The following is a 26921-nucleotide window of genomic DNA, read 5'->3' as shown; positions in this document are numbered from 1 at the left end:
GCCAGTAGAGGACATTGTAATGATCCCTTGGGCATCCCAAGAAACCTTGCCTACCTTTCCCATAGACTCTACCTTGTAGCACCTATTAGAAGTGCTACTGTCCCAATATGTACCAAGTTGTACTCTCCCCACCCCCTAGTATAGCAGGCATGTTGAAATACTGAGCTGAACAGAGAATAAATTATTTTCATGAGGACTTGAGCCTTGCTAGGGCTTCTTAACCCTAGGATGCATGCTAAACTCTTTTATTTACACAAAGAGGTCAAGATACTTCCTTAGATGTGAAAATAGGTTTCTACAACTGCAGCACCACTACCTCTTCCTTCACTCCCAACCTGCTACCCACTTCAAAAATTCAGCCCAGAAGAGCCATGGATTCTAACAGTACTCATAGCAAACATTTCTAGAAAAGTAAATTCACATTTTATCCTGTAAAATTGTGGAGGGATTTGACAGTGAAGCATTCCATAAGCATCTCACCTTCTAATATAAGAAAGTCAAGTGCTTCCAAGATTTTAGCTCTGAGGGTAATAGGCAATCTGTGAAAATAGCACTTGAATTCTAATGGGACACCATCTTCGTCATTTTCCCTCTGTACCCAACCTTACAATCTTTTGAATGCGGAATTTGTTTTAGTGCTATATTTTTGCAGACTATTAAATGGTAGTGCATTAATCCACATAATGTAAAAACATACAATTACTAGGACATTCCTAAAATGGATCACTAGGAAAGTGTGAATTCTTGGGCTTTCTGTAGCTTTGAAAACAATTGTTGTCGGGTTGATTACTTCTTTATCAATATGAAGATAGTTAATCTTCCTTGGCAGCTTTTAAAGCCAAGGAATAAAGGCTTTGGAAGAATCTGAAACATTTTTAGAGAGACCGCAAAAGTGGTCCTTTTTCACATCTCTTCTCTGGGGTTCACAGTCCAAATGTCTGCTGCTTTAAATCTTCTCCTTCTCCCAAAATAATTCTCTATCTGGGTAACATTGATATCATTGTGTAACCAACCAGCCATACATTTAAAGCACTTATATACCACTTTATTAATAGCCACGGCTCCTTCCAAAGAATCCCAGAGTTTTCTGTGAAGAAGATTGTTAAACTGCTCTGAGAATTGTAGCTCTGTGAGGGGGTGTCCTAAAACATCTCGGCATCCTTAACAAACTGCAGCTCCCAGGATCCTTTAGGGGAAGGCATCATCTAAAGTGGTATAAGAGTGCCTTAAATACATGGCGCAGCTGTGGCTCACAGAGGGCAAAAGAAATCATTTAGAGTGAGTACAATGCCTATTTAAGAAGCTTTGCCATCAAGTCACATAGCCGGATCTGATTGGATGCAGCTTTGGTGCCTTATTGGTCTTCAACCTGGACATTATCCTGGCAACAGTGACAACATTTAGCCAATCAGAGCTACACAGAGGCTCACAATGGACTGCTGGCATTGCCAACTGAATAGAGAACTGATGCAGAACGTGTGGATGTAGGTAGGCATCACCACTCTCATTACAAAAAGCAAAAAGGTGGGGTTGGGGTAGTTAGAGAAAAACATGTGAAAGTACCCTTCTGCTTGTTGCTTTTAAGTATTTTAATTTTAGCACTATGGAATATTATATAATGAAACCAGAGACTACCGCTCTCTTGAACTGTGTGCAGAATATAGTGTTCTTAACTGCTAAAATGGAAGTATACTAAATACTAGTGTGTCATAAAGATGTAGCTATCACTTAGCCAGCTGACAGGTGGCGATGACTTTCTTGAAATTGGCATATGGCATTACCTTACTATATTTTGCTGAAATCTAGCCTTGAGCTTCAGCTTAGCTAGCTCTCATATTTTGAAAGACGTTCGGTGGTTACCAGTTAGATAGACATGTTGTGATTTTTAAAATTATTATTCCAAGGGTCTGGAGGTTCATTTAAATGTATAACTTTAGATCTGCATATATTTAGAGAAATAGTGTGATGAGGAAAATAACGCATTGGACTTGGACTAGGGAGACTTGGGTAGAAATTTCTGCCATGATGGTTGCTGGGTGATATTGAGCCAATCTTTCTCTTTCATACAAACCTTACTTCAATGAGTTGTTGTGAAGATACAAGTGTGTAATGCAGTCCACAATACACTGAGCTCCTTAGGGAAAAGGCAGGGTCCAATTTTTAAAAAGTCAAAAATAAAGTTGATGTGTAGACTTCATTTGGCATTATTTCACTTGCACCATGAACATTTTATGACTTTTTTGGGGGGAATCAAACTCTGTTGAGGATTTTAGTTAAATACAAGGGTCAAGGGGCAATTGAGACATCTTCCCCATGTTAAATTTATTTTCTGTGGAAGTAATGTGATGGAACACAGCAGCTGTGTCAGCGTGTTATAAGAATTCAGTTATCTTTGCACTTGCGTACATAATAGCATGCTGTTAGATTGCCCATTTGTAAGTTAAATACTTACTGCTTCTGATCAGTGCTTAATTTCTTAAACTATAGTACAATCTGGAGAAATGCCAGGACTTGAAAGGTGTCAGGCAATCATGCCCTACAGCTTATGAACTCTAGACTTCAGACAGTGGCTCTATTTTTTATATACAGTTATTTCTTTTCCTGACAGTGTGTGTAGGGCTTTGTCATGGCCTTTGGCTTGTACAATAAGACTTATTTTGGTTTAATTTGAACCCTAGCCCCAATATTCCTAAATGTGGAGACTACAGCAGATGTTGTTAATTTGTGGCAAGACAGAGAACATGTGTTCATGCTCAAAAGCCTTCTACCTGTTCTGGAACTGAAGGCAGTTTCCAGAACTAAGCCATGGTGATCCAGTCCTTCAAGCAAGCTCTGCTCTAGATATATGCAATTTGAATTTTCTTCTCATGATTCCATCCGCAGCTTTCTTATTGTTGAGCTCTGAGGGCAAAATCTCATTTTTGCATTGTGCCTTAAATTCTACAAATGTAGAAATGTTTCCTTAATGCTGGGAGGTGCAACTGTCAAGACTTGTGCATTTATATCATCTCTTTTACCTGTTTCTTAGGACCTGTGTCCACCACTACAGTGATAGACAACAAGAATGGAACAGTCCCCATGCCACATGTGAAAGTGTCCAAGAAAGTTTCAGAAGACTTTGCCACCACATTCAGCTCACCAGCAGCATGGCTACTTGTCGCTGCACTCATTGTTACCTGGTCAGCTGTGGCCATTGTCATGTTCGACTTGGTAGATTACAAAACCCTGGCAGGTGAGACTCGTATATCTTACAAAATGTAAGGTAATCACTTTCAAAGTAGATACAGTTTGTAAGGTCCTTCTGAGAACCACTAAATGACTGCTATTTCCAAGCTAAGTGTGGGAGTGAACAATTGAAAATAGTATATTGTCTAATTTTAAAAGATTCAGTACAGTCAGCTGGTATTTATATCCAGAGGTTACCATTATATTGACATCACGAATGTTATTTTAGGTCTGCAAATGTAGATGATTAGTGGTTAACATGGTGTCCTGGGGAAAGTGGGAGGTACAAGCTTTCCCCTAGAATATTCCCATCAGTTTATTGTACAATACTGTAGATGTCAGCATCTGCATTCCCAGTGATGGGGTACTACAGTGTCAGGCAGGACAGAGAGATAAGAAATAAGTTATAAACAGTCTAGAGCAGAAAACATTATGCTATATATGTTTCTCATAGGTTGTTTCAAAGAATTTGTGTATGTGTGCATGCACACACACACACACACACACACACGTGTTGAATTATTTTTCTTTGTGAGATGATGTCAGAAGATTATTCCCTTAAATGTTAATCTGATCAAACCCTCTGATTTTCTGAGGGGTTTTTAAAATGTAGAAGGTTTGTGTTCCTCATGTACTTAAATGGAATTCAATAAGCAAGATATGGGATAGCTCTAATGGTCGTCTCAATTTAATAGGTTCATATAAGATACACTGGTCTTCTTTTAAATACCATTAATGATGTAAGTCTTTCAAAATATTAATTAGGTGAAACACTGTATATTCATTTCAGGCAGGCAGGCAAGCTCTACTAAAATGCTTCTGAGTACTCACTCTATTGAAATGCTTTAAATATCTTTCATGTCTGACAGAAATTAGTCTAAAAGGATTCACACATACAATAGCTTGCCATTATTAGGGAATTAGATTGTATCTAATAAATAAATCTGTCTGCATAAAGTACCCTCATTTGTACAGTTATTTTAATTGCACTCAATATACTGATATCTTCACATATAATTGAAAAAAATCAATTATTAAACAAATCTTTGCAATCCATCCAAAGCCAGTTAAAATATGACTCTTCTAATTATTTAACAATCACAGAAATGAACTGAAGACCAAGGTTTAATCCACTGTGCTCTCATTAAAATTAGAAAATTAAGCAAAATAATTTGCACAGACCAATCTGTTAGTCATTTACATGCTTCTATGTGAGAACTCATTAGGGCTGTGCTGAACTATTGTGAATTTCTAGATTTGTTTTGAAATTTGCATACTCATCAAGGGATGACCTTTCTTCAAACAGCTAAACAAATAACACCCAAGTCAAAAGTCATGGCCGAAGAACAAGATGGAAGGAGGGGGGAGGTTCTGCCAAGTCTGCCATAGTAGATAGGAAGCTGCTGCCAGCAATGCTCCCGTTGGTGGAGAGATAGATCTCCCCTCAGCCAGATAGACTGGAGTACCAGAGGCTTTGCATTCATGGGATCAAAACCCCCACAAATCCCACACAGGGCCCTCAAATTTGCCTTCCCAACTTAGCAGTTCTTCAGATGCAATGATGGCTCTGCCATTCAGGTTGTCTCTAGCCTCTCATGAGGATTGCTTTGTAAGCTTCACCCAACTGAATGATATCCATTGTGTAAGACACCTGTCCCCCCCCCACACATCCTGCCATGGCCATGTGACTTCAGGTATGGCTGGATATGGAGCTTGCATCAGATTCCCCATAGCCAGAAAAAGGACTTTCTTCTAGCTCTAGCTCAGTCAGGTTGGCAGCTTCTCCAGGCCAGGATTGTACAGATCCCTTCATCCAAAAGTTTGGGAACATCTGTGAGCTGTGTGCTGTGGTGGGCTAAATCAAGCCTGCACATTTCTCTAATTTCTCATTATAAATCAGATTTTAGGGGCTTTTGTTTCCAGGACTAGAAAGAGAAACAGAAAAAAGTATATTGGGAGGTGGCAGAAGCTTTTTAAAAAGCTTTGTATTAATACGATATAAATGGAGAATTCAGGCAAACTGTTTGACACATATGAGGTGCATTCTTGAATGGAACAAAACTGACTAGACTTGCATTGAGTGGTGATGTGGTAGAATCTAAAACAAAATTGCTTTGTGACAAAATGCAAAATAGCAATATGAAATGCTCAGGTTGAGATCTTCTTATGGATTTTGAGCAACGTGTGTGTTGTACTTCAAACTATGAAGCCCCAGTGTGTGGCTCTACCAGTTCATTACCAGTTCATTAACTAAAAACATGTAAGATTTTATTTTAAAATAATTTGAGCAGCAATCCTAAGTACACCAACTAGGGCAGGAAAAGCCAGTGTTTTGCCCTCAAGATGTTTTGACTACAGCTCCCATCAGTCTCGGCTAACATAGCCAATGGTCAGGGATAATGGGAGTTGTAGTCCACAATGTCTGGGGGTTATCATTTGCGCTACCTGTGGACTACGCCCACTAAATGCAGTGGTGTTTAATTCCAGGTAAACCTGCTTAAGATTGTGCTACTTAGGAAGAAAAAGTGAGACAAATAATTCAGAGTTGGAGAAGTGTATTTTGTGTGGCTGTTTCCTTTGGGAATATACAATCATTTTTGCTGTCACATTTTGGACCAAACCGCAGTCCTTGCAGCAACAGTGATGGAACACCACAGACAAAGAAACAGATTAATCCAATTTGGATATAATAAGCATGAGAACTAGTTTTCAAATCCATCTGGGGTTTCATGAGATTCAGCATTGCTTAATCCTCACAGCAATTCCTAGAAGATAAAGAAAACCTTTGCCCATATTGAATGTGTTTATCAAAGAAAATCAAAGCAAATTCCCAATTTTCTTGCAGCAAATGGGCAGCACAAGCTCTCTGAAGGCATAATTTTGAATTTTGCCTGATATGTCTCAAATACTATGTTAAACTTGCATTTGACTTGACTTACTGGCAATTAATTGAGGGGGGGATTTGGTATCTACTTCTTTTTTAAAAAAATTGAAGAAGTCTGATTTAAATTCAGAAAGAAAGAAAGAAATGGAACTTCTGGCAGATCTAATTCTGACCATGACCAGACATGGATAGCTCAGTTAGTTAGAGTGTAGTGCTGATAATGCCAAAGTTCCAGGTTCAATCCCATTATGGGACAACTGCATATTCCTGCATTACAGGGGGGTTGTTTTTAAAGCGACTCTTTGTTGATTCTGCAGGCATTGTGAACTTTGTGGTGTGACTTTCAAATGCATTTTGAAAGTGAATTTGTCTATTTGCATTTGTTTCAGCCCAAATATAGTATAGATAATTGGAGGTGGCAAAGGGACAGATAAATCTTGCTTATATGCTGGACCATCCAGCTATTTTGACAATTAAGAATCTTGAAGGTGTTGGAACTTCAGGTAGAATGATTCTCTTCCTTGGTTCTTTGCCTATTTTCAAAGGTGGCTGGATCTCATGTAGCTAATATGTGGAATGCAGAACTAGCCAGCCTTGAGAATCAGGCAAATAAACTTTTATCCACAAAGCCCTGCATAGACCTGCATTTGCAGTTCCAGCTATATAACTTTTCATCTTATCTTATTTTATCTTATTTTATTTTATTGTATATAACAAAGTTTATATGCAGCTTAATTGTAACAAAACCTCTAAGCGTTTTACAAGAACTGTAAAATGGTCAATTAAAACAGTTTAAATTGACATTAATCATTTAGATCAATTTTTAAAAATTGAAAGCTTTTAAAATTAACAGTAAAAGAGATTAAAATGCATCAACATCTATGTCTCTGGATAGACTTGCCTCAACAAAAATGTTTTAAGCATGTACTAGAAAGAGTACAGCAAAAGTCTGATGTCAGTAGGCATAGATATCCAAAGTGTAGCTGCTGCCACACTAAAATAATAATTTCTTACAACTGTGTACAGAGTATCATGGGGCACCTGTAGTAGTGCCAGTTCCACAGACTGAAGCTGTCAAGTAGACACATAGTGCACAAGGCAACCTTGGAAGTTAACTGGTTCCAAGCTGTTAAGGACTTTGTATAGCCTTATATTATGTAATATTTCATTCCATAGGAAAATTTGGAAGAATTGCCCTGGCCCAAATCCAGAGGTTGGTCTTCTGGTGAAATGTGCAAATATTGTGGAAGATGTTTCCATTGGTCTTCACTTATAACATGTAACAACTCCAATTACCTTGCAACTGAAGTGAAATATGACCCTGCTTTCCTACGTGTAACAGGCCGTGTTTCTCAATTCCCCATTTCTTCAATGTATCTTCAAAATTGACCTGGAATATTCTGTAGATTGGAAGTGTAGCATTCACCAGGAAAATTTAGGGGATAGATAAAATGGCATATATAAAATGTATGTAGCCTTACCCTGGGATTTCCCAGTGCACCTACAGATACCATCCTTGCTGCCCAGCAAAACTCCTTTTGATTTTTAGGTTTTTTCCCCTCCCTCTGGGCAGCTGGGAACATTTCAAAGTGAAGCACTGATCCCTATCCCCTATCACATTCATTTCCTTTAATGCCTTTGGGCCCCATAGGCATCCTTGGGATATAAAGATGGTAGATGGCTCCAGGCAGACACTTTGCTTTGCAGTGTCCCTGGATGCCCATAAGAATAATAACAAGTGAGCCCCTCATCCCTATTGCTCAGTAATCCTGGGGGGGTTGGGAAGGCAGTAGAAGGACTGGGTAGTGGGAAGCCAACAGGGGAGGGGCTTGGGAAGGCAGGTTTAACTTTTCCTCTTCTTACTCTTACTTCATGTGTATTTTGTTCTCATAGGAATACATCAACTTGATATTGACAAAGATGTGGGGAAAGCTGAGATCCCTAGAGGCAAGGAACCCATTTTTTTTTCCACGTTTCAAACATATCTGTCATGCTCTTTGATCGTATTGAGTTGCACAACTGCTGCAAAGGGTTTTTGTTTTTGTTTTTCCAAATTACAGGACATATATAGACACTCCATAATAAACCTGCAGTATACATTGTTGGGAACTAAATGCTCTGAGGTAAAAGGAGTAAAACCGACACAAGTGCCGATCCAAAAAGCAGTTAAGGAAGAATGGAAGGAGGATTTAAGACTTAAATATTAAGCCAATGTAGTCGGATTGAAGAGAATGGAGCTATTAGGACTGGGTCACACATCCATTTATTTATATTTGATAACTGTAAAATTAAGTAGGGGCTTGCATGCATGAATGAACCATAGCAAGTCAAGCAGCACAAAGCAAACTTTCATAGCACTTCAAACACAATGCTTGTAAATGGAGTCAATTTGCACACTCAGTGGGAAGTCGTCGTGGAGAGAAAACAAATGTTATGTGTACATTTGCGAATTGGCATTAAATCACATTAAATACTTCAGCTTAAGTACACTGTAACGAGCTCTGAGAATGGTTGAAAAAATACAGCTCAAATGCTGAACCGAAGACACGTGGGAATCACACGTAAGCTGCTCTCAGTTCCTTGGGGTAAAGGGTGGTATAAATATGATTAATAGATAGGGTTTATTTGCACGTAAATGCCATCTTCTTCTTCTTTAAAAAAAGAAAAGTCATTTTAATGCCTTTGAAAACTACATAGGGCCCCTGGTCATGCTTGCTGGGGCTGATGGGAGTTGTAGTTCAGCAACAGTGCGGGGGGGGGCAAAGGTTCCCCACACCTGACACAGTGTGTTGACAATCTCTGCATTCTATCAAAGGTGATGTGTGTGTAGAACTGGGCAGGCTTTTGTGTGTGTGTTTTCTTGTTGGATGAAGTACCATATACACAGAGGTGTGCTATGCACATGGTTTCTGGAGTTGAATCATAGCTATTGAGATCATTTGCAAATGAAGCCTGACACTGGATTTGGAATTAGTGTGTCAGGTTTGCAACATCAGATTTGCAACATCTTAGAAGGGGTTGGGACTGGCTCGCCTCCCATTCCATCAGCCATTTGTTGGGCAGCAAGAAGCCAATTTATTACTGTGCACCCATATCAAACACTGTTCTTAAAACATTATTAAATTCATTATGCCATATTTTATTAGAGTACTTGTATGTCATTATTTATTTATTTATTTCTATCATCTATCTATTATCTATCTATCATCTATCTATCTACTTCTTCTTTCAGCATTTTATTTTAACCTTCATTTTCTACCTCTTTCTGAGAACCTTTTATGGTCTTCTTCAAATAACTCACAAATTATGTGGTATATATTTTAATTCGTAAGGAGCTTAAGGTGGTGAAGTGGTAGTACTAGTATTTGTTGTGAACATTAGGTATACAATTAACAAGAAAACAGATTTGTATGTGGTTTTCTGAATACTTAGATATCACAATTGTGAAAAAGAAAATGATAACGGAATGTGCATAATCGCAGAGTTTAATATTGCTCCTCTGCTGGAAATAAGACCAGACTCTTGTATCTTTAATTTATTACTTATTTCTACTAGTATTAAGACTATTTAATAACAATATTTCCATACTGCCCAATACCTAGCATTCTTTGGGTGGTGAACAAGAAGAACAATTAAACCATAACTATTAAAGCAAGAATAAAACAACACAAAACTAAAACGCGTAAAAACGGCAGCAGCAAGACCTGTTCTGTGGAGGATCATAAAGTAGGTGCAAGGGGAACCTATCTAGGGAAGGCATGCTAGAAACAAGGTGCCACTGCCACCAAACAGGGCTTTAAATGGTGAGGACAGCCTGAGAGGGACCTCTGCAGATGACCTAAGAGTCCAGGAAGGTGACAGCATTTGAGGTACTTTGGACAAAGCTGTTTAGGAGTTTAAAGAGCAACATGAACACTTTGAAATGAGTCTGGAAATGAGTCTGGTGTAGGTGGAAAAGTGCTAGTTGAATGTTTTTCATCAGCCAGCTCCAGTAGCCCTATTTTGATCCAACTAGAAATTCTGAGCTGTTTTTGAAGGAAACACCAAGTGCAACATATTGCAACAATAGCTTCCATATGGGGGCATTTTGGCAGGTGCCTCCCCAGAGTACGTCCAGGGTGTTACAAATGTAAGAAGCGCTACAGTTGCTGAACCACTATTTTCTATTGCACTTGGTTACCTTGCTTGAGCAGAATAATAATAATAATAATAATAATAATAATAATAATAATAGGGATTGGTAAGGCTAAAAACTAAAGGTGGGTTTGAAAATTCAACACTCCTGCTTGAATTCTTGACTCAAGGCAGGCACACAACCAACATTGAGCTGCCTCCCCACTTCAGTTCTGCTTTCACTCCAAGCCCTGCACCATCTGCTACCTTGTTCCCCTCTCCCAAGGACAAGGTGATGGGAAGAATAACCATGTTGAAACGGGATGAGGTAGCAAGTGATGCAGATACACCCCTCTCCTCCTTATGATAGGTGATTCTGGCCATGTCTTCTGTTGTTGGGGCATCATTGAGCTGAACTACAATCCCTGTGATCCCCATCTGTAAATGACTTTGCCTTTATAATTTGCTTGAAAGAGGAGAAGCCTTACAGACCTCACCTTTAAAATCCTTTCCCACCTGCTACCCCAACCCTTCACCCCATCACTTGTCATCCCTTCAGTGAAACCCCACCACCACCACCACTTTGGGCGAGTAAATGCATCAGTTGGGCAATATGAATGCTCCTTTCAAATGCTCTGAACTTCCCTCAAAGGTTTTTGAGCACTCAGTGGGCTTGATGATTTTCAGGGCAGCCCAAGGCTCCTTGTCTTTTCCTATTACAAGCACATTATTAAGAGGCACGAATAAGAGTCTGCATATACACCTTGATTGTACTGCTTGTGTTAGCAGAAGACAGGTGACCCATTGTCATGGACTGTCTAGATGCAGAGTAGTGGTGAGAGGCACAAGCTGGGGAGCCCTTTAGGGAACCCCCAAGGGAAGAAGGCTCAGAGCCAGGGGATTTGTGGTGGGACGACTGTGAGTGGTCAGAGGGAGAAGAGCGAGCAGACTGGGAGGAAGAGGTGTCAGGACAAGAAGAGGCAACAGGGTTTAATGAGCAGGAAGAGGTGGTGGCAGAGAGCATTGCAGACTCAGAAGCTGAGTGTAGGCAGGCTGTGGAAGAAGACAGAGAGTCTTTTCATCCTGCTGCCCCCAGCTCTCCTCCCTTCTGGTATCCCAGCACACACAGAGAAATGAAGAGGGCAGAGGAACAAGAAACAAGAAGGCAAAGCCTAAGGCTGCTGGGGAAGGAACCAGGGGAGGAGCCTTAGAGAGCGGAGGAAAGGTGTGGACCTTCAGTCCTCGCAACTGCTTCATTGGGGCAAGACCTCCTGGCAAGAGTTGCTGAGACTATTAGTCCTGAGCTGTGATTTGTTCCCTTGAATAAAGAGTTAACTTCACTGGCCTTGGGTGATTTATTGTTTTATTGATGACCTACGAACCTGGACACCCAGGATTATATGTGCATGTATGTATGTATGTATATACGTATATCTCACACATCATTCCTAGCGCTATTCCCCTTTTGTTTACCACAGTTCTGCCTTCCGCAGGCTCCTCCCTTTGCACAGTTGTATCACAGCTGACTTACAATTCTCTTAATCAGATTTTATTTTTCATTATATTTTATTTTTAATTCCATATGTTTTATACAGTATTGTACAAATAATGGACGCATAACAATGGTTTATTCCAGTCTATGCTAGATACATAGACAGGCTGCCTCTAGGCCAAAGCTTTGGTTCTCTGAAGAAGTGCAAATAGAATCCATGTGGCATTTTAATAAACAGCAAATTGGTTCGGGTTGTATCCATCTGTGGAATGGGAAGCAAGAAAGTTTGTTTCCTGGAAGACTGAAGAAGAATATCTGTTAGAAGTTGACCTGCGATGGCAGAATCACTAATTCAGCAACAAGCCAATTGGCTTTATACTAACGTAAGTTCTGATCTTAGCTACCCTGAGGTTATAGGAACTGAGCTGAGGCAGTAAAGTTGTCATATGGTAACTAGATTATTTGTTAGGGCACTTGACTTTTTAAAGGTACTCTTCCTGATCCAAAACAGGGTCTGTGGTATCAGGTAGGCAACAATCTGCCTGTGTATTTAGCATATCTGGCCAGAGGCAAATTATTGGTGCCCTTAAATATGCTCACATTTTTGTGGATCACATCTGTTGCCTACAAAAGAAAAGGCACCCACACATTTAGGATTGCTTCATAAAAGTCAACTTTTTAGAGAATTCAACTTTTTTTAATCGAAAGGCTATCAATCAGTCAGTCAAATTAATGTGTTTTATTTCCCAAACTTCTCTTCTTTATATTTTGCATTCAGGGCAATCTGTAAACAAGCTCACCACTGATCCACTGAGACTTGTACATGGTGCAGTGGAAGATACAACAGACTGGGTGTATGGCTTTCTTTCATTATTGACCGACCTCATTTTTGAAGATGAAGATGAGAGCGAAAGAGGTATTCTTTAACCAGATGCTTTCAAGTGATTGGTTTTATAGAGCTGCATTCTTATCCTGCCGTCCAGTAGGGTAAAGAAAAATAGATAGCTAAGAGGCAAGAATTCATCAAGTGACCACTATAGCCTGACAGCTGACCTCTCATTTGAACAGCTCTTGTATGGTATTTAATACTCCAATTGTGGAAAGGAGGCCAGAATTACAATGTTGCCGTTATTTTTACTTAAAACTCTAGTTGTGCTAGATTATACAAAAACTGGAAAAGTACAATGCAAGCATACAGCCAAAGAATTAACTTCAAGGAACAGTAGCAACTATTCCAAAGGCTCTCTACTTAATTTTGTATACCCTTTGAGCAATGAATGGGCACTGGATACATTAGAATTCAAAGACCAACCTCGTATTTGATATTGAGTAGTAGTTGGCATTGTGGCTGGAACTGACAATAGCGGTTGAGTTCTAATGTGCTACCTGTGGTCTAGGCAATAAAAACACTGGCCGGAATCCAGGGAAACTGCACAACTAACTCTGCAAGCCCAAAGAGGCTTTTGATTATTTTGTTGCAATGTGACAGGGGCTACTTAAACAGAAGAAGTAAAAAGCTGATATCTGTTGTCTCCTGTGCAACTCTAATGGAACTCCTTAGCACATAACTAGCACTTTTTAAAACCTTTTGTTAATTTCACTTCAAAAACTCCTGCAATGCAGGTAACCATAGCCAGCAACTTGGGCAAAATAATCAAAAGCCTCTGTAGGCATGTGTTTCTGTTGCTTTAGGATTGTAATTAAAATGCATTACCCCTGACTGCAGTCTACTGTGACACTCTGTTAATGGAACATCAAAAGATAATCAGTTTTGTAGTGGATAGGTACTTGGGTCACAGGTGACGTATGTAATGCCTATTATTCAGCCAGTAGAACATAAGATTCTTAATCTCAGGGTCAAGGGTTCGAGCACCACATTGGGCAAAAGATTCCTGCATTGCAGGGGGTTGGACTAAATGACCCTCATGGGCCCTTCCAATTCTGTGATTCTAGTCATTACAGTGGTACCTCGAGATGCAAACGGGATCCGAATGTAAGACACGACTGCGCATGCGCGGGTCGCGTTTCACCGCTTCTGCGCATGCACATAACGTCATTTTGACCGTCTGCACATGCATGAGTGGCGAAACCCGGAAGTAATACGCTCCGTTACTTCCAGGTTGGTGTGGAGTGCAACTCAAACGCGCTCAACCCGAAGCACATTCAACTCGAGGTATGACTGTATTCCTTTGTAGCTTCAGAAAGCACTCTTCAAAAGAAATACAATTAAAACCCAGCTGGAATTAAAAAATGAGTTCCTCCAAATAAGATTCATCAGTTTAAAGTAGTACCCAGTTTTTCCCACCACAGAGCTCTTAAATAAGAATTACATGTGAATACTAACCAGCAGGTCTTGCTGACACTAGACCCTATTCTGTTGTGTACTTCTGCAGTTCCTCAATATAATCCTTGACAAACTTGAAATAGAATTTTTAATTTTTTAGTTTTGAATGCATCAACAATAGGCTTTTGAGGCTCTGGTCTAATCTCAGAAACTGCTTCTGGGGAAAAGCATACTATGTATAAATCATGAAATAAACACAAAGGTAATGTAATAATGCAAACACACTTGCAAAGGGAAACGTGAACATTATAGAAAGCCTGTCATAATTTATCAAAACCAAGACAGCTAAGAACAATAACTTCAGGGCTACTTTTATGACTTTAAGAACTTCACATTATGAACTCCTCCTAGAAAATCTGGATTGGGAGATTAACTTTATCAAGCCCTGAATCTGAAAGAGATCCTATACCTTTTAAGAGTTAGCATGGAATACATTTTTGTTTTATTTTTAGTTTTGTTCTACATTCTAAAAAGGATATGGTCTGTTTGGATTTCGGTAATTCTAAATTTAGGAAGAAATATGTGATGACTCAATACACGATGACTAGTTCTTACAGTTTCACATTTCAGGTTATCAAGGCATCAATGTTCTCTTTGGGATCCAAAAATATGGGGAATTTTGCAGTCCCTTCATCCAACTTCACCCCACCTGAGTTGGGGGAGTGGTACCTTTGGGGGAGCACAAAGAGTGCAATTGGAATAGGAAATTGTGGGAGGCAGTTCCAGTGTATGTGACCCACATGTATCTTGACCCACATGGGTATAATGTTCAAACTCCCATTAAGCCTCTCATTATGTGTGAGCCCAAAAAAGCTACAAACTCCCTGATCTACATATGAAAATAGAAGCATCAGAATAAAAATCTCTCAGTCTTTCTATTTTCATTGTCCAACTCATAATGCTTGAGTGCATTTAAATATGAAGATAACCCAGATGGAGTTATATATATATATATTGCTAATATATGATTATGCTGCTATTCATCTGGTTATTCTTTTCTCTCTTGGTTTAGGTGAAGTGGCGCCTTCCTTGAAAATAAAAGGTTGGTTTTGCTCATCTTTATAAAAGGTCACATGCTTTGTTTGATTAGATGGGTATTAGGCAGGAACAATGCAGCTGCATGCTGCCAGTGCTTATTGCTAATTACATACATCTTTCTACTAATTGAGCATCCTCTCTGTAGATTAAAATCATTCGCATGGCATGCAGGATAGTTTGTTCCTGTGCTGTACCCACGGAGTATCAAGCTGGACTGCTGAATGTGAGTGTCAAAGGGATACTGCTTAATGGAGACAATACATGCACACAAGCTACTAAGCTCCAAAGGGTTTGCAACTAGAGTTCATTTTCAGAGCATCCTATGCAATGCTAACCTGCAATAACAACACCTGAATTAGACTGCTCTCTTTGTTTGTTTTTTCTGGCAGAGTTCCCATATCTTTAGCAGCCTGGCATTTATTAATTCAAGAGCAGATTCCCTCCACCTCCTTCACTGTATTAGGAAAAAGCATATTGGATTCTGCCTATTTTCCAGCTGTTATAGGCAATAAGCCACAAAGAAGCAGGAAAAAATGAGAGATTGTTTCCCTAAGTCCCTTGAACAAATACACAGACTGACAAGCAAAAGAGCGTGGCAGAAATACTTGGGAACTCATTGCTCAAGTAGTCAGGACTTGTTATCTTAACAGAACAGAGGGGAGACCAGAATGAAATGAAAACAAACCCACATTTTGATTTGGGAAAGTCTGCCCGTAAAGGTTCCTGATCAGTTTTCAATCAGATTGAACAGCCTCCTATTGGCACCAAAAGCCTTGGTTCCTGATATTACAGGACACCTTACTGACTGCTGAAGAGGGACAATTTAAATGGTACAGAAATTAGCACAAAAATATGCCTGTGCTATCATTCAAAGCTTATATCTGGCCTTGAGACAACGCAATATACCAGTGTTCTTCAACCTTGGGTTCCTAGATGTAGTTGGACTGGAGCTCCTACCACCCCTGGCCACTGGCTAAGCTGGCTGGGGATTACGTGAGTTGCAGTAAAATATGGGGGATCCAAGATTGAAGAACACAATACAATATACTGAGCAGGGATGGAAAGGAAACATGGTTGCCAGAATCAACAGAGGACATGCCTTCTGCTCCTCTTGTTGTTATACAGAAGGAAAATAAGTAGTATCAGGTATAATTTGCTGTATGTTTGAATTTTGAATATACATACCACATTTTTTTTAGCTGAATGCAAGCAAAGAAATAAACTGTGGGCTTGATCCAGAACTCTACCCATGCTCTACTGGAAGAAAAGGAGGGAGGAATATTCACTAATTCCCCTCTTTCCCCTGCAGCCCACTGGATGCTCAAAAAAACAAACAAACAAATGAAACTCTTGTGGGGGGTTGGGAGACCCTCAAGAACAGCAGGAGCCTCTGCTGGATCTCAGTCCTTCTTCTGTGAATGGAAGGCGAGTCTGGATCTAACCCTATAACACATCGTATAACATAACAAGTGTCACTTCTCCTGAAGTACTATGACAGGAAAATATCAGCTTCCTGAAGATCTCCCTCCTACACAACTATTTAAGGCACAGAAGAGGAGTAATGTAATATACTGAATCTATTGAGCTAAGAGGAAGTGAGAATGAGGTAGGAAGAATCAGCCAACAATGAGAATTCAAGTTCAAGTGACATGTGAGAGTGTAGCAGAGCGAGGGTGGCTCAGCTCCCGCCTTCATGAAAACTTCAGACAGGAGAGCTATGATCACAAGGGGAGCCATTCTGATTTCTGCATCCCGCCCCCCCAGATGGGAATGTAGAGCTGAGATAGGTGGATAGGGCCTTCATTTACAGCAGGGGCAGTGGTGAACATGTGGCCTGCCTCCAAGTGTTGCTGGACTACAATTCCCATCCTTGACCACTGCCCATTCTGGCAGGGGCTGATGGGAGTTGGAGTTCAACAGCTGGAGGGACACAGGTTTCCCATCCCTGTTCTATTGTCTGGCCAACTCCTAATACATTATTGTATATATTTCTGTGTCCAGGTATCAGTTCCTATCTCACTATCTCAGAGATACTAATACTAAAGCAATGCTTAATGGTAAAAAAGAAAGCATTGGCAATTAGTACCCTGACTCTACATAAGAAGGTCCCATCTAGGTGAAACCAAAGGCTCATCCTGTCTAGCATCCTGATCTCACAGTAGCCAACCAAATGCCTGTGGAGAACATGAGAGCAATAGCCATCTCCTGCTTGTGTTTCTCAGCATAGTGTCTCAGATACAAAAGGTAGCCACTAATGCATAACCTCATCCTCTATCCATACAGAAGTGGATCCAATATAACTTACTTTTACATGAACAGCTTATGACTGGAACGCAGAAGAACAGTTTATTGAAATATACCTAAACTGCAAACTAACCTTACTTTATGTTTTTTCTCTCTCTCTTTTTAGAAGGAATCCAACCACCAGTCAAAAAGAAAGGTAAGCAAATTTCAAAGCTAGTTTAGTTTCATCTTCTACCATAAAATTTCAGATGTTCAGAAATGAGAGGATCTATTTCCCAGCCTTACCCCTGCTGAACTGCTTCACTGCCATGGACAAGAGAGCTACCTTCAGAAAGATAACAGTGGTAGAGTGGATATAACATATCTGGATAACGTGTGAGATTTTGCCTGAGAGAGAACTGTTAAAACTGTTAGGAGCCAAGTTAAAGGGCAGTTGTGACATCATCAACCAGTATATCCATTTTTTGCATGACCAAGCATTCTAAACAGCAATTGCTAAATTGGCCTATTTTACAAATTTCAAAATGGCTATAAGATATTTAATTTGGCCTATCAGGTGTCAAGGGCAGTAAAAGGGGGACGGGAAGTGACAAGTTGCAGGATGTAGAGGCCAAGAAAATGGGCGAGGAGGCAAAGCCAAATTTTGATGGGCTACCTCTAACACAGCTACAGTTCATCTCTATGCTTATATTTGAATATACATTGGTAGCTGACTTCAGATGGAAAAGCCACAGCTGAAATAGAAGTGGAGGTGGGAAAAGGCAAGAGACTGATCTGATGAGGCAGAGAATGGAGAGCAAGTGTGGAAGGGGAGAGGAACAAGGGAAATAAAAGTGGGCCAAAACCAGCTGGGAAGAGAGGTTGTGGGGTTGACAGTCATCCACAAACTCTATCATACAGCCATATTTTCCTACATATTCCCATCACTTGGTGTGTGGCTCACTAGTTATAATGTTTAGGAGATAAATGATGTTAGAAAGAACTAGATATAGAAATAGATAAAGTTATGGCCACATGCAGGCTTTGTCTACTGCTTAAAAGCTTGTTACAGTCACTAGTTATTTATTGTAATTTCTTTTAAATATTGCAGTGTTCTAATACCTATTGTATCAGCCTGCCTAACTTCCTAGGTACCAAGTCTCACTCATCTCAGTGGGAATTGCTTCTGGGTAAACATGCATAGGGCTGTGCTATAAATAAGGAGATGCCATTTAGACTCTGACACTGCTGTCCCAAAGTAAAAATAAATATTGACCAAAGACCTTTTTAAAAATTAAGTGCTATGGATTCATGAAATCCATTATCCATTGGAATCCATTACCCCATTACCATTACTCTTTGAAATCATTAAGATGTAAATGCATGAAGAATGGCAGTCAGTTCCACCGAATGTTAAGGTATAACACCCACCCCACCCCTGCCCGCAGCTATAATAATAACATTTCCACATATTGTGACACATCAAAATGCTTGGAGGTGAATCTGGAGCTTACTGCTTGAGCAACATATCTAGCAATTTCAATAAAAAAGAACATCAAGACCAGATAACTTTTTTTCAGTGGGTGCTCTGTATCTCCATTTTTCATTTCCAAAACCAAAAAGCCTGGGCAAAGGCCTGGAAATTAAATCTTTCCCAAAACAAGTTGTTGTTGTTGTTGTTGTTTAGTCATGTCCAACTCTTCATGACCCCATGGACCAGAGCACGCCAGGCACTCCTGTCTTCCACTGCCTCCCGCAGTTTGGTCAAACTCATACTGGTAGCTTCGAGAACACTGTCCAACCATCTCGTCCTCTGTCGTCCCCTTCTTCTTGTGCCCTCCATCTTTCCCAACACCAGGGTCTTTTCCAGGGAGTCTTCTCTTCTTATGAGGTGGCCAAAGTATTGGAGCCTCAGCTTCACAATCTGTCCTTCCAGTGAGCACTCAGGGCTGATTTCCTTAAGAATGGATACGTTTAATCTTCTTGCAGTCCATGGGACTCTCAAGAGTCTCCTCCAGCACCATAATTCAAAAGCATCAATTCTTCGGCGATCAGCCTTCTTTATGGTCCAGCTCTCACTTCCATACATCCGAAACAAGTAGCAAATGTAATTCCTGGAGATGGTTAATGACCGCAGATAGCCCTATCCTTGTGGGTCTTTGGACCAAATTGTTGTTGATGATGATGATAGCCCATTCCCTAGCTTTTGATCTTCTTACTAAAGAATTCTAACACCGGTACTTGTAACATCAGAATGCTGCCATTTTGTGGCAGTGTAATCTGGAGATTTGTGGGTTTGCAAGTGAATTTGCAGTGTGTGCCGAATCCTGCAATGGGATGTAGAGCAGGGTGGTGGGGAAAAGGGAGGATCAGGGGATTTGTAATGTACTGGGATATGCATTGCCAGTTAAGCTCTTGAGAATCTGCTTTCTTGCTTAGAGAAGTGTTGGGGAATCCCAGACCTAGAGGTTGGATGTGGTCTGCCAATCCTCTCTATCTGGCCTGTCTTGCTACCCCTCTTGTTAGGCCTGTTCTGTGTCCTCCTCTAGTGATTTTACCTGGCTAGAATGTGTCCTGTGATAATACCCATTGCTTGCCTGGATGGAGGATGGAAAGTGCTGTGTGTCTGGCCACACCCACTTTTGCCATCCGGGAGGCTGCCCAAGAAGAAATATGTCTCTTGAGTTCCCCATTCCTGGTTTAGAGTCACACCTCTGATCTTTTGCTCTGTGAAAAAGTGTCTTTCTCTGTGTGTAAGGCAGGAGATGATAAATAAAATTAATATGCCATTAAGACTACTGAGAATGCTTTGCTTTCATAACAAAATCTAATGCTATACTGCCTCTGCACTGTCCCAGGGCCTATGTGTCACACACCTGTAAATGTTAACACCTTGTTGACATTCTGCTGTCCCCTTTCTGTCCACCTGCTTAGGACTGAAAATTCTTATTCTCCTTTCACTTCAACAATCTTTAAATAATATTCAGGGGTGGCAGTAACATTTTGGTAATGTTCATGTTTATGGAAATTGTTTAACCAGCCAACAAAAAACACCAATCCTTATCTAAATCCAAAATCCCTCTTTCAGACTGCAGAGCCACTTAAAATACAAGCACTAGAATAGCACAACGCTCTCCTGAAACCTGTGGGGTTTTATAGAGTTTGCCAGTATGGCTGATGTTGGCACCATTTGGGTAATTAGTTATTCCATTCACTCGTCTCTAAAGAATATCCCAATTTGCATATTTAGTGCTTTCAGAGTTTAGCTGATTTTCTCTTTATATCTCCATATGGCACTGTGCTTCTTTTTGTATGTGAATTGCTTTTACCGTGGACTGCAATGGGGGCTTGCTGCCTCTTAACTACTACTCACCGGAAGGCAATTTTGTGAATCTTCCTGCAAAGCACTTTGTGTTAAAATATACACACTTTTATTTTGGAAGACTGCAGGACTGCATAACTGTTTTTGTAGTGCATAACTGTGCATGGGGAAGCTTCCTGAAATCAGTGGCCACCTTTCAGGCATCAGGAAAAAAAACCACACAAAATAAATGTCCTTCATAAATGAATCCAGCATGGATCCATCCATACCATAGCAGCACACCTAAAGTACCACACCTGAGCAAAGAAATTATCATGTTCAGTCAAAGAAAACAGTATGCTTAATTAAAACAGGAGGTGTAGCTTAAATTCCTGTTCTCTTTTTGCACCCTAGGCAAAAAGGAGGCAACATGCTGAGATTATGTTATGCAGAATTATTAGATGGGAATTCAAGGAAGGTACAGGGAAGAGAGATATAGCTGCTGGTGTGAGAATAGAAAGGAAACAGAAGAGCAAAAAGCTTTTACATTGTGTGGAAGCTCTACAATAATGTGGAAAACATCATGAAAATGGAATAAACTGCCCTGTGAATGCAGCCTTGGTAGCAGTCCACATGGAAGGGTGATGGTGTTTACCTGACCTTCTGCCACCAGCATCGCTGTGCTGTACTGGGAGGGTAACAGGGAGGGATGAGGTGGCAGGGAGGTTGGTGCAGTGCAGATGCGCCAGCAGAGCCAATCCAGTACTACTGCTGGTGCACCATGCTGACCTCCTTAATGTTTGACCCTTCCCCCTGTTGGAAAGTATCCAATGGCAGTGACAGGTCAGGAAAACACCACCATCCTTCAACACTGACTGCTGCTACTGATGAGACTAATTGCCACTAGAGGCCACTATTGTCAGCTCCAGTTGAAACATTTGTTTTATGTTACCACATTGTTAAGCTAGCTCTGAATTTAACCATCCCAAGGCCATAGGATTTTCTGGTAACATTATTGTCACTATTGTAGCATACATGAATAAGTTTTTATATGGTTTAGGTAGTTCGGTCCCTATAATTCCCAGAAGAAAAGCTTCTGGGTTTTTTTTTTACTAACAGTATTTTAAACATCCTTTTCATTTAATTATGTTTCATTTCCCAGTAAGCTTTATCCTTACTACAAGACCACCACATATGGTAAAAAGAACCTTCTTTCTCTTTGCATTTCCAACACTTATTTGATTTAGATTTATACAGTTTTGCCAATTTGCTTGGTGTTGCATACCATCAGTATATCATTTTCATATAATTTTCTCTTAGACCATAACATGCTGTAAATTTTATATCCATATTCCACAATCCTTGCCATGCTTCCCTGTCTGTATTATGACCAATATCTATTGCCCAGTGTATCATTGAGGATTTTACTTGCTCATCCTTTGTCTCCCATTCCAATAATATTTTATGCATTTTAGACAGCACTTTTACACTACATTCCAACAGGTCTCTCTCCAATTGTGATATTTGTTCCCCTTTGGGGGATCAAAGGTACTTTCATGCAGTTCTCCCATTTTTGCCTTATTGCCCAACAAAGAAATAATCAAAACTATTATCTCTCAAATCAAAACACCTGCTGCTGTGGAGAAGAAGGGATGTGTTTGACTTGCTGGCACTAATATTTTCATCACTGAGGGCTTCAATAGAGCTACACCCCAGTGGGGAAATCGCTTAAAATTCTCAGCAGTAAAGCCTTAATCCATGATAAATCTGTATTGCTCTCTTCCTGAAAACAAAATAGACTTGTATTTGAATGCATCATAAAGTCAGACTATTTCAACTATCTCTTTGGTAAACACAGAGCTGCTGGGTTTTCTAAGACCTGAAAGTGGTTGTTTGCTTCTCAGTGGATCCAAGTAAAGTAATTCGGGGAGGGAAGGGTGTACTGTATAATGGTTCCAGGATTGCAATGGAAATATTTTAGAACAGTTAAGATTCTCAGCCATAGTATTTTTTGTTTACTGTGGCACACAGAGCAAACCGCTTGATCTTAGCACACTACGTCTAGCACAGCAGTAAGAAGGCATATACTGATCACAAACTCTAATCTTCTGCATGTAAAGCTAAAGGTAATGGACCCCTGGACGGTTAAGTCCAGTCAAAGGTGGAGCTCATCTCACTTTCCCATCATGTCAGTGGGATCTTGTGGAAAGCCAAATGGCCTGATAGTGAACACAAGGAAGCAATCAATCACACTGAGTCTCATGGAGGAGTGAAGCTTGTAGTGGGGACTCTGGATTAGCTGCATGTCAAGTGACCTTTCAAATATCTAGTGTGGCCTTGGGCTTGCCGATCGGAAGGTCGGCAGTTCGTATCCCCACGACGGGGTAAGCTCCCATTGTTCGGTCCCAGCTCCTGCCAACCTAGCAGTCTGAAAGCACATCAAAATGCAAGTAGATAAATAGGTACTGCTGCGGCGGTATAGTAAACAGTGTTTCCGTGCACTGCTCTGGTTTCGCCAGAAGCAGCTTAGTCATGCTGGCCACATGACCTGGAAAAACTGTCTGCGGAAGCAGACAAACGCCAGCTCCCTCGGCCAATAAAGCGAGATGAGTGCCACAACCCCAGAGTCGTTTGCGACTGGACTTAACTGTCAGGGGTCCTTTACCTTTTACTTTTTTTAACCAATAACTTATCTGCTTTTTGAATTTCTGTATTGAAATAGCGTTGTGTGTTTCTACAGAAAGTTGAGGTGCTCTGTCATTTGTTATGGTTTAGGAGGATAGCTTAGAGTCATAACAGGCATTTACATGAATGTTTTGTGAATGCAAATCTGCCCACTGTACGTCAGATTTGACGGGCTATAAACACAAAAAAGTAATTCTGTGTCTTCAAAAGACCAAAATGGCCGCTCACCCCTTTCTTGGGTGAGCAATGGTTGCGGTCCCTCACCCTCAGCTACCATTCCTGGTAGCCAGAATACATGTGGTGGGCTGGCCGCTTGAGAATTCCCCAGCCAGCAGGGTCACAGGGCGCGACTTCATGCCAAAAGCTTAAGTTCAAAACGGGCCAATCAGAGGACCCCCAGATGGGCAGTGCCAACACATAAAAGTTGATTGTGTGTGTCTTCCATAGTGCAGTCGCTTTTGGGTGAAGTGGCGCATCAACCTGTCCTGAACCAGAAGCGTATTCAGGGCACACTGTTAGAGGGGTCTTGGTGGAAGTCTATGTCCAGAAGCCAAGTGTGGGGCAGACAGGCCATAGAGCTTCCAGTGGCGACCTTAGGACAGTCACCTCAGTAGATCAGCGTCTTGGGGAAACCATAATCCTTGGCACAGCCCTGAAAAAGTATCAGACCTCCAGCAAGGAGGCTGGGATGGATATAGAGCCAATGCCTGAGCCAAATTCCGCCTACATTTTAATGGCCATTTTAATCCAGATCATCATCTGATTGGGTTATTTCATTGCACCTTACTTTAGTCATTTTGGACTCACAGCTGTCCATGGAGGCGCAGGTCAATTCTGTGTCCAGGGCAGCTGTCTACCAACTCCATCTGGTACGCAGGCTGAGACCCTACCTGCCCGCGGTCTGTCTCGCCAGAGTGGTGCATGCTCTGGTTATCTCCCGCTTGGACTACTGCAATGCGCTCTACGTGGGGCTACCTTTGAAGGTGACTCGGAAACTACAACTAATCCAGAATGCGGCAGCTAGACTGGTGACTGGGGGCGGCCGCCGAGACCACATAACACCGGTCTTGAAAGACCTACATTGGCTCCCAGTACGTTTCCGAGCACAATTCAAAGTGCTGGTGTTGACCTTTAAAGCCCTAAATGGCCTCGGCCCAGTATACCTGAAGGAGCGTCTCCACCCCCATCGTTCTGCCCGGATGCTGAGGTCCAGCGCCGAGGGCCTTCTGGCGGTTCCCTCATTGCGAGAAGCAAAGCTACAGGGAACCAGGCAGAGGGCCTTCTCGGTAGTGGCGCCTGCCCTGTGGAACGCCCTCCCATCGGATGTCAAAGCGATAAATAACTACCTGACATTCAGAAGACATCTTAAGGCAGCCCTGTTCAGGGAAGTTTTTAATCTGTGATATTTTAGTGTATTTTTGGTTTTCTATGGAAGCCGCCCAGAGTGGCTGGGGAAACCCAGCCAGATGGGCGGGGTACAAATAATAAATTATTATTATTATTATTATTATTAGTCACTATCCAGGGGAGGGTGGCACTGTGACCACAAAATTAACCCTGCTAACCTACACAAATACACTTTGTCTTTGTTTTTAGCTATGGTATTTCTCTTAAAGATGTTTCTTAAAGATTTTCGCCACCACCATTCTTCCACCCATTCTTTCTCAGTCTCAACTTTTATTTTTCTCAATCTCATCCTTTAGTTTTCTTCATCTTCTAAGCATATGCTTATTCATCCTCTACATGCTCCATGTTTTTCATGTGCCCAGTCAACATTCATGTTCACATGCCCTCTATCTCCTGCTCTTTGCTTGCTCTGAATCCAGAATGTACATTGGCTGATTGCCAATGCATTTTTCATACAGAAGTCAGCGGAAGTTGACTTTTTATGCCAAGTACACGAGGGTTGCGTTGCAGCTTGTGTTCATTCACTATCCATTTGTTAAACACCCCGAAGATGTTGAAAAGACTAAACTGGAAGACCAAGGGGACAAGAACAGTGATGGCAACAAAGGTGGTTCAGAAGGCAGCAGCAAAATGTCTACAGGACAGGTGAATGGGGTCTTGGATGTCAGAAGGCAAAATCTGATGTCCTTTTCTGATTTGAATGGTTGGTAGACATCAGTATGGGGCAGTTAGCATCCTGAATTGACAGAAAATAGGACTTCAAAGCAGCAAGCCAGCATAGAGATAAACCCTTGTTAATCTGTGGTTAAAACTACAAAAGGATCAAGCTAATTAGATTGCTAAAGATGTTATTTCCCACTCACTGAGCCCAACACTTTTGCAGTCAGAGGAGAGGAACAATGGTTAGCTAAAATTATTCTGATCACTGCTTGCCAAACTACTTCTATAATATAGGCTTTTTTCTTTCTGCCTTTTCCTATATTGGTATATGCATTTGACATGAAGGAATCAAGACAGACATATTGCTGTCAGAATTCACCCCCAAATGCTCAAATATGAGCTTTAAAATTAAATAGTTCATGTTATATTGGTGCAGGAGCTGGTCAATGTAAGATTATATTTCATCATTTGAAATCAAACTCTAATCTTCCAGGATTTTGTATCAAAAAACTGGAATAATCCAAGCAATGTTTGTGCTTTTGAATTTGATTGATCTCAATGGGAGAGTTATTAATTAACTGATTGAATGACTGAATTTACATGCTGCCCTATAGCCTTGAATCTCAGGTGCTTTTAAGTAGTTGAAATTCTACTGCCGCATGGAGGAACTTTACTGCGGCTCAGTTCATGCAACACAGTGAAACATAATTAATGGTTTACCATGAATGCACCAAGCTGGGGAGAAGCAAACCATGGATTGTATCTAATTCTGCCCAAGTGTGAGCAGAACAAACTTCTTGTGCAACAGAAGTTCACCTTCCTCCCCTTCTGCCCCCTGCATCCACCACATGCCCTTAAAAGCTGTTCTGGAGGATTTGGTGGCACTCTGGAGAAGATCTGGTGGCACATGGGGTCTACAGGGGGAAGAGAAAAATGTATGGTTTTGTTGCACAAGTGGAAGTTTGCCCATGCAATTTTGGATCCTACATTATGTTCATATTACAACTGAATCTGAGATCACGTTTGGTTTGAGTCCAACAAATCACGATCAGAAAGCTAAAAAACAACAACCCAAGCATTGGCTATAGATAATTGTTTATTGGGAGTGAAACAAACCCTGGTTCGGATGTAAAGCTGAGTCAGGGATCATGGTTTGTTTTCTTCCAAGTGCAGGCCAGGAGAGCAATATGGAAAGAAGTAAGACCCATTTGCTCATGCACAGCAAGCCACAATTTATGTCTTACTGTGGCATGTGGATGAAATTAGTGCTGAACTTTGGCTGAACCATACTTTTTGTGTGATTATGCATGAAACATAATAATTAAGCAAAAACTATATCTATATATCTAGTTTGCACACAAGCATTTTCTTGCTATTGTGGTTTAAGCCTAGACAATAATGCAGGGAGAACAGTCAGTCTGAATAAATACCACAGTGTATATGTGGAAAACAATTTCATATTATAATCTGTAAAATCTGTGCCGTGGCTTGGGAATTCCAAATGGAGCAGTGCAAGGCTATGCTGATCTGCTAAACTTTTATAGAAACA

At 40.8% G+C, this 26921-nt stretch overlaps 1 protein-coding gene and 1 long non-coding RNA gene across 19 annotated transcripts in view; one reads left to right on the top strand and one right to left on the bottom strand.

Moving 5' to 3' along the window:
• Positions 1–26921, top strand: part of TRDN (triadin) — a 162908-nt gene that overhangs the window by 17764 nt on the left and 118223 nt on the right. For 16 of the 17 annotated variants that reach the window (XM_083608542.1, XM_083608540.1, XM_083608539.1 and 13 more), the window contains exons 2-6: positions 3029–3232; positions 8003–8056; positions 12493–12630; positions 15071–15100; positions 17507–17536. In XM_083608542.1, coding sequence (XP_083464668.1) covers positions 3029–3232; positions 8003–8056; positions 12493–12630; positions 15071–15100; positions 17507–17536 — 456 coding nt within the window. The remainder of the gene's footprint in view (positions 1–3028; positions 3233–8002; positions 8057–12492; positions 12631–15070; positions 15101–17506; positions 17537–26921) is intronic. The other variant, XM_083608537.1, reaches the window with a different exon arrangement.
• Positions 11881–17591, bottom strand: LOC310760358. Of its 2 annotated transcripts, none has more exons than XR_014546921.1 (3): positions 17479–17591; positions 14059–14131; positions 11881–12015 (listed from the first exon to the last, which is right to left on the bottom strand). It is a non-coding gene; the product is annotated as an uncharacterized lncRNA (long non-coding RNA). The 2 variants fall into 2 exon arrangements; XR_014546922.1 differs by having other exon boundaries at positions 17474–17588.

The sequence above is a fragment of the Podarcis filfolensis genome, assembly GCF_964270895.1.
Source record: "Podarcis filfolensis genome assembly, chromosome: 3".
In the NCBI taxonomy this organism is placed as follows: domain Eukaryota; kingdom Metazoa; phylum Chordata; class Lepidosauria; order Squamata; family Lacertidae; genus Podarcis; species Podarcis filfolensis.
This window is presented reverse-complemented; position numbering and strand designations above follow the sequence as displayed.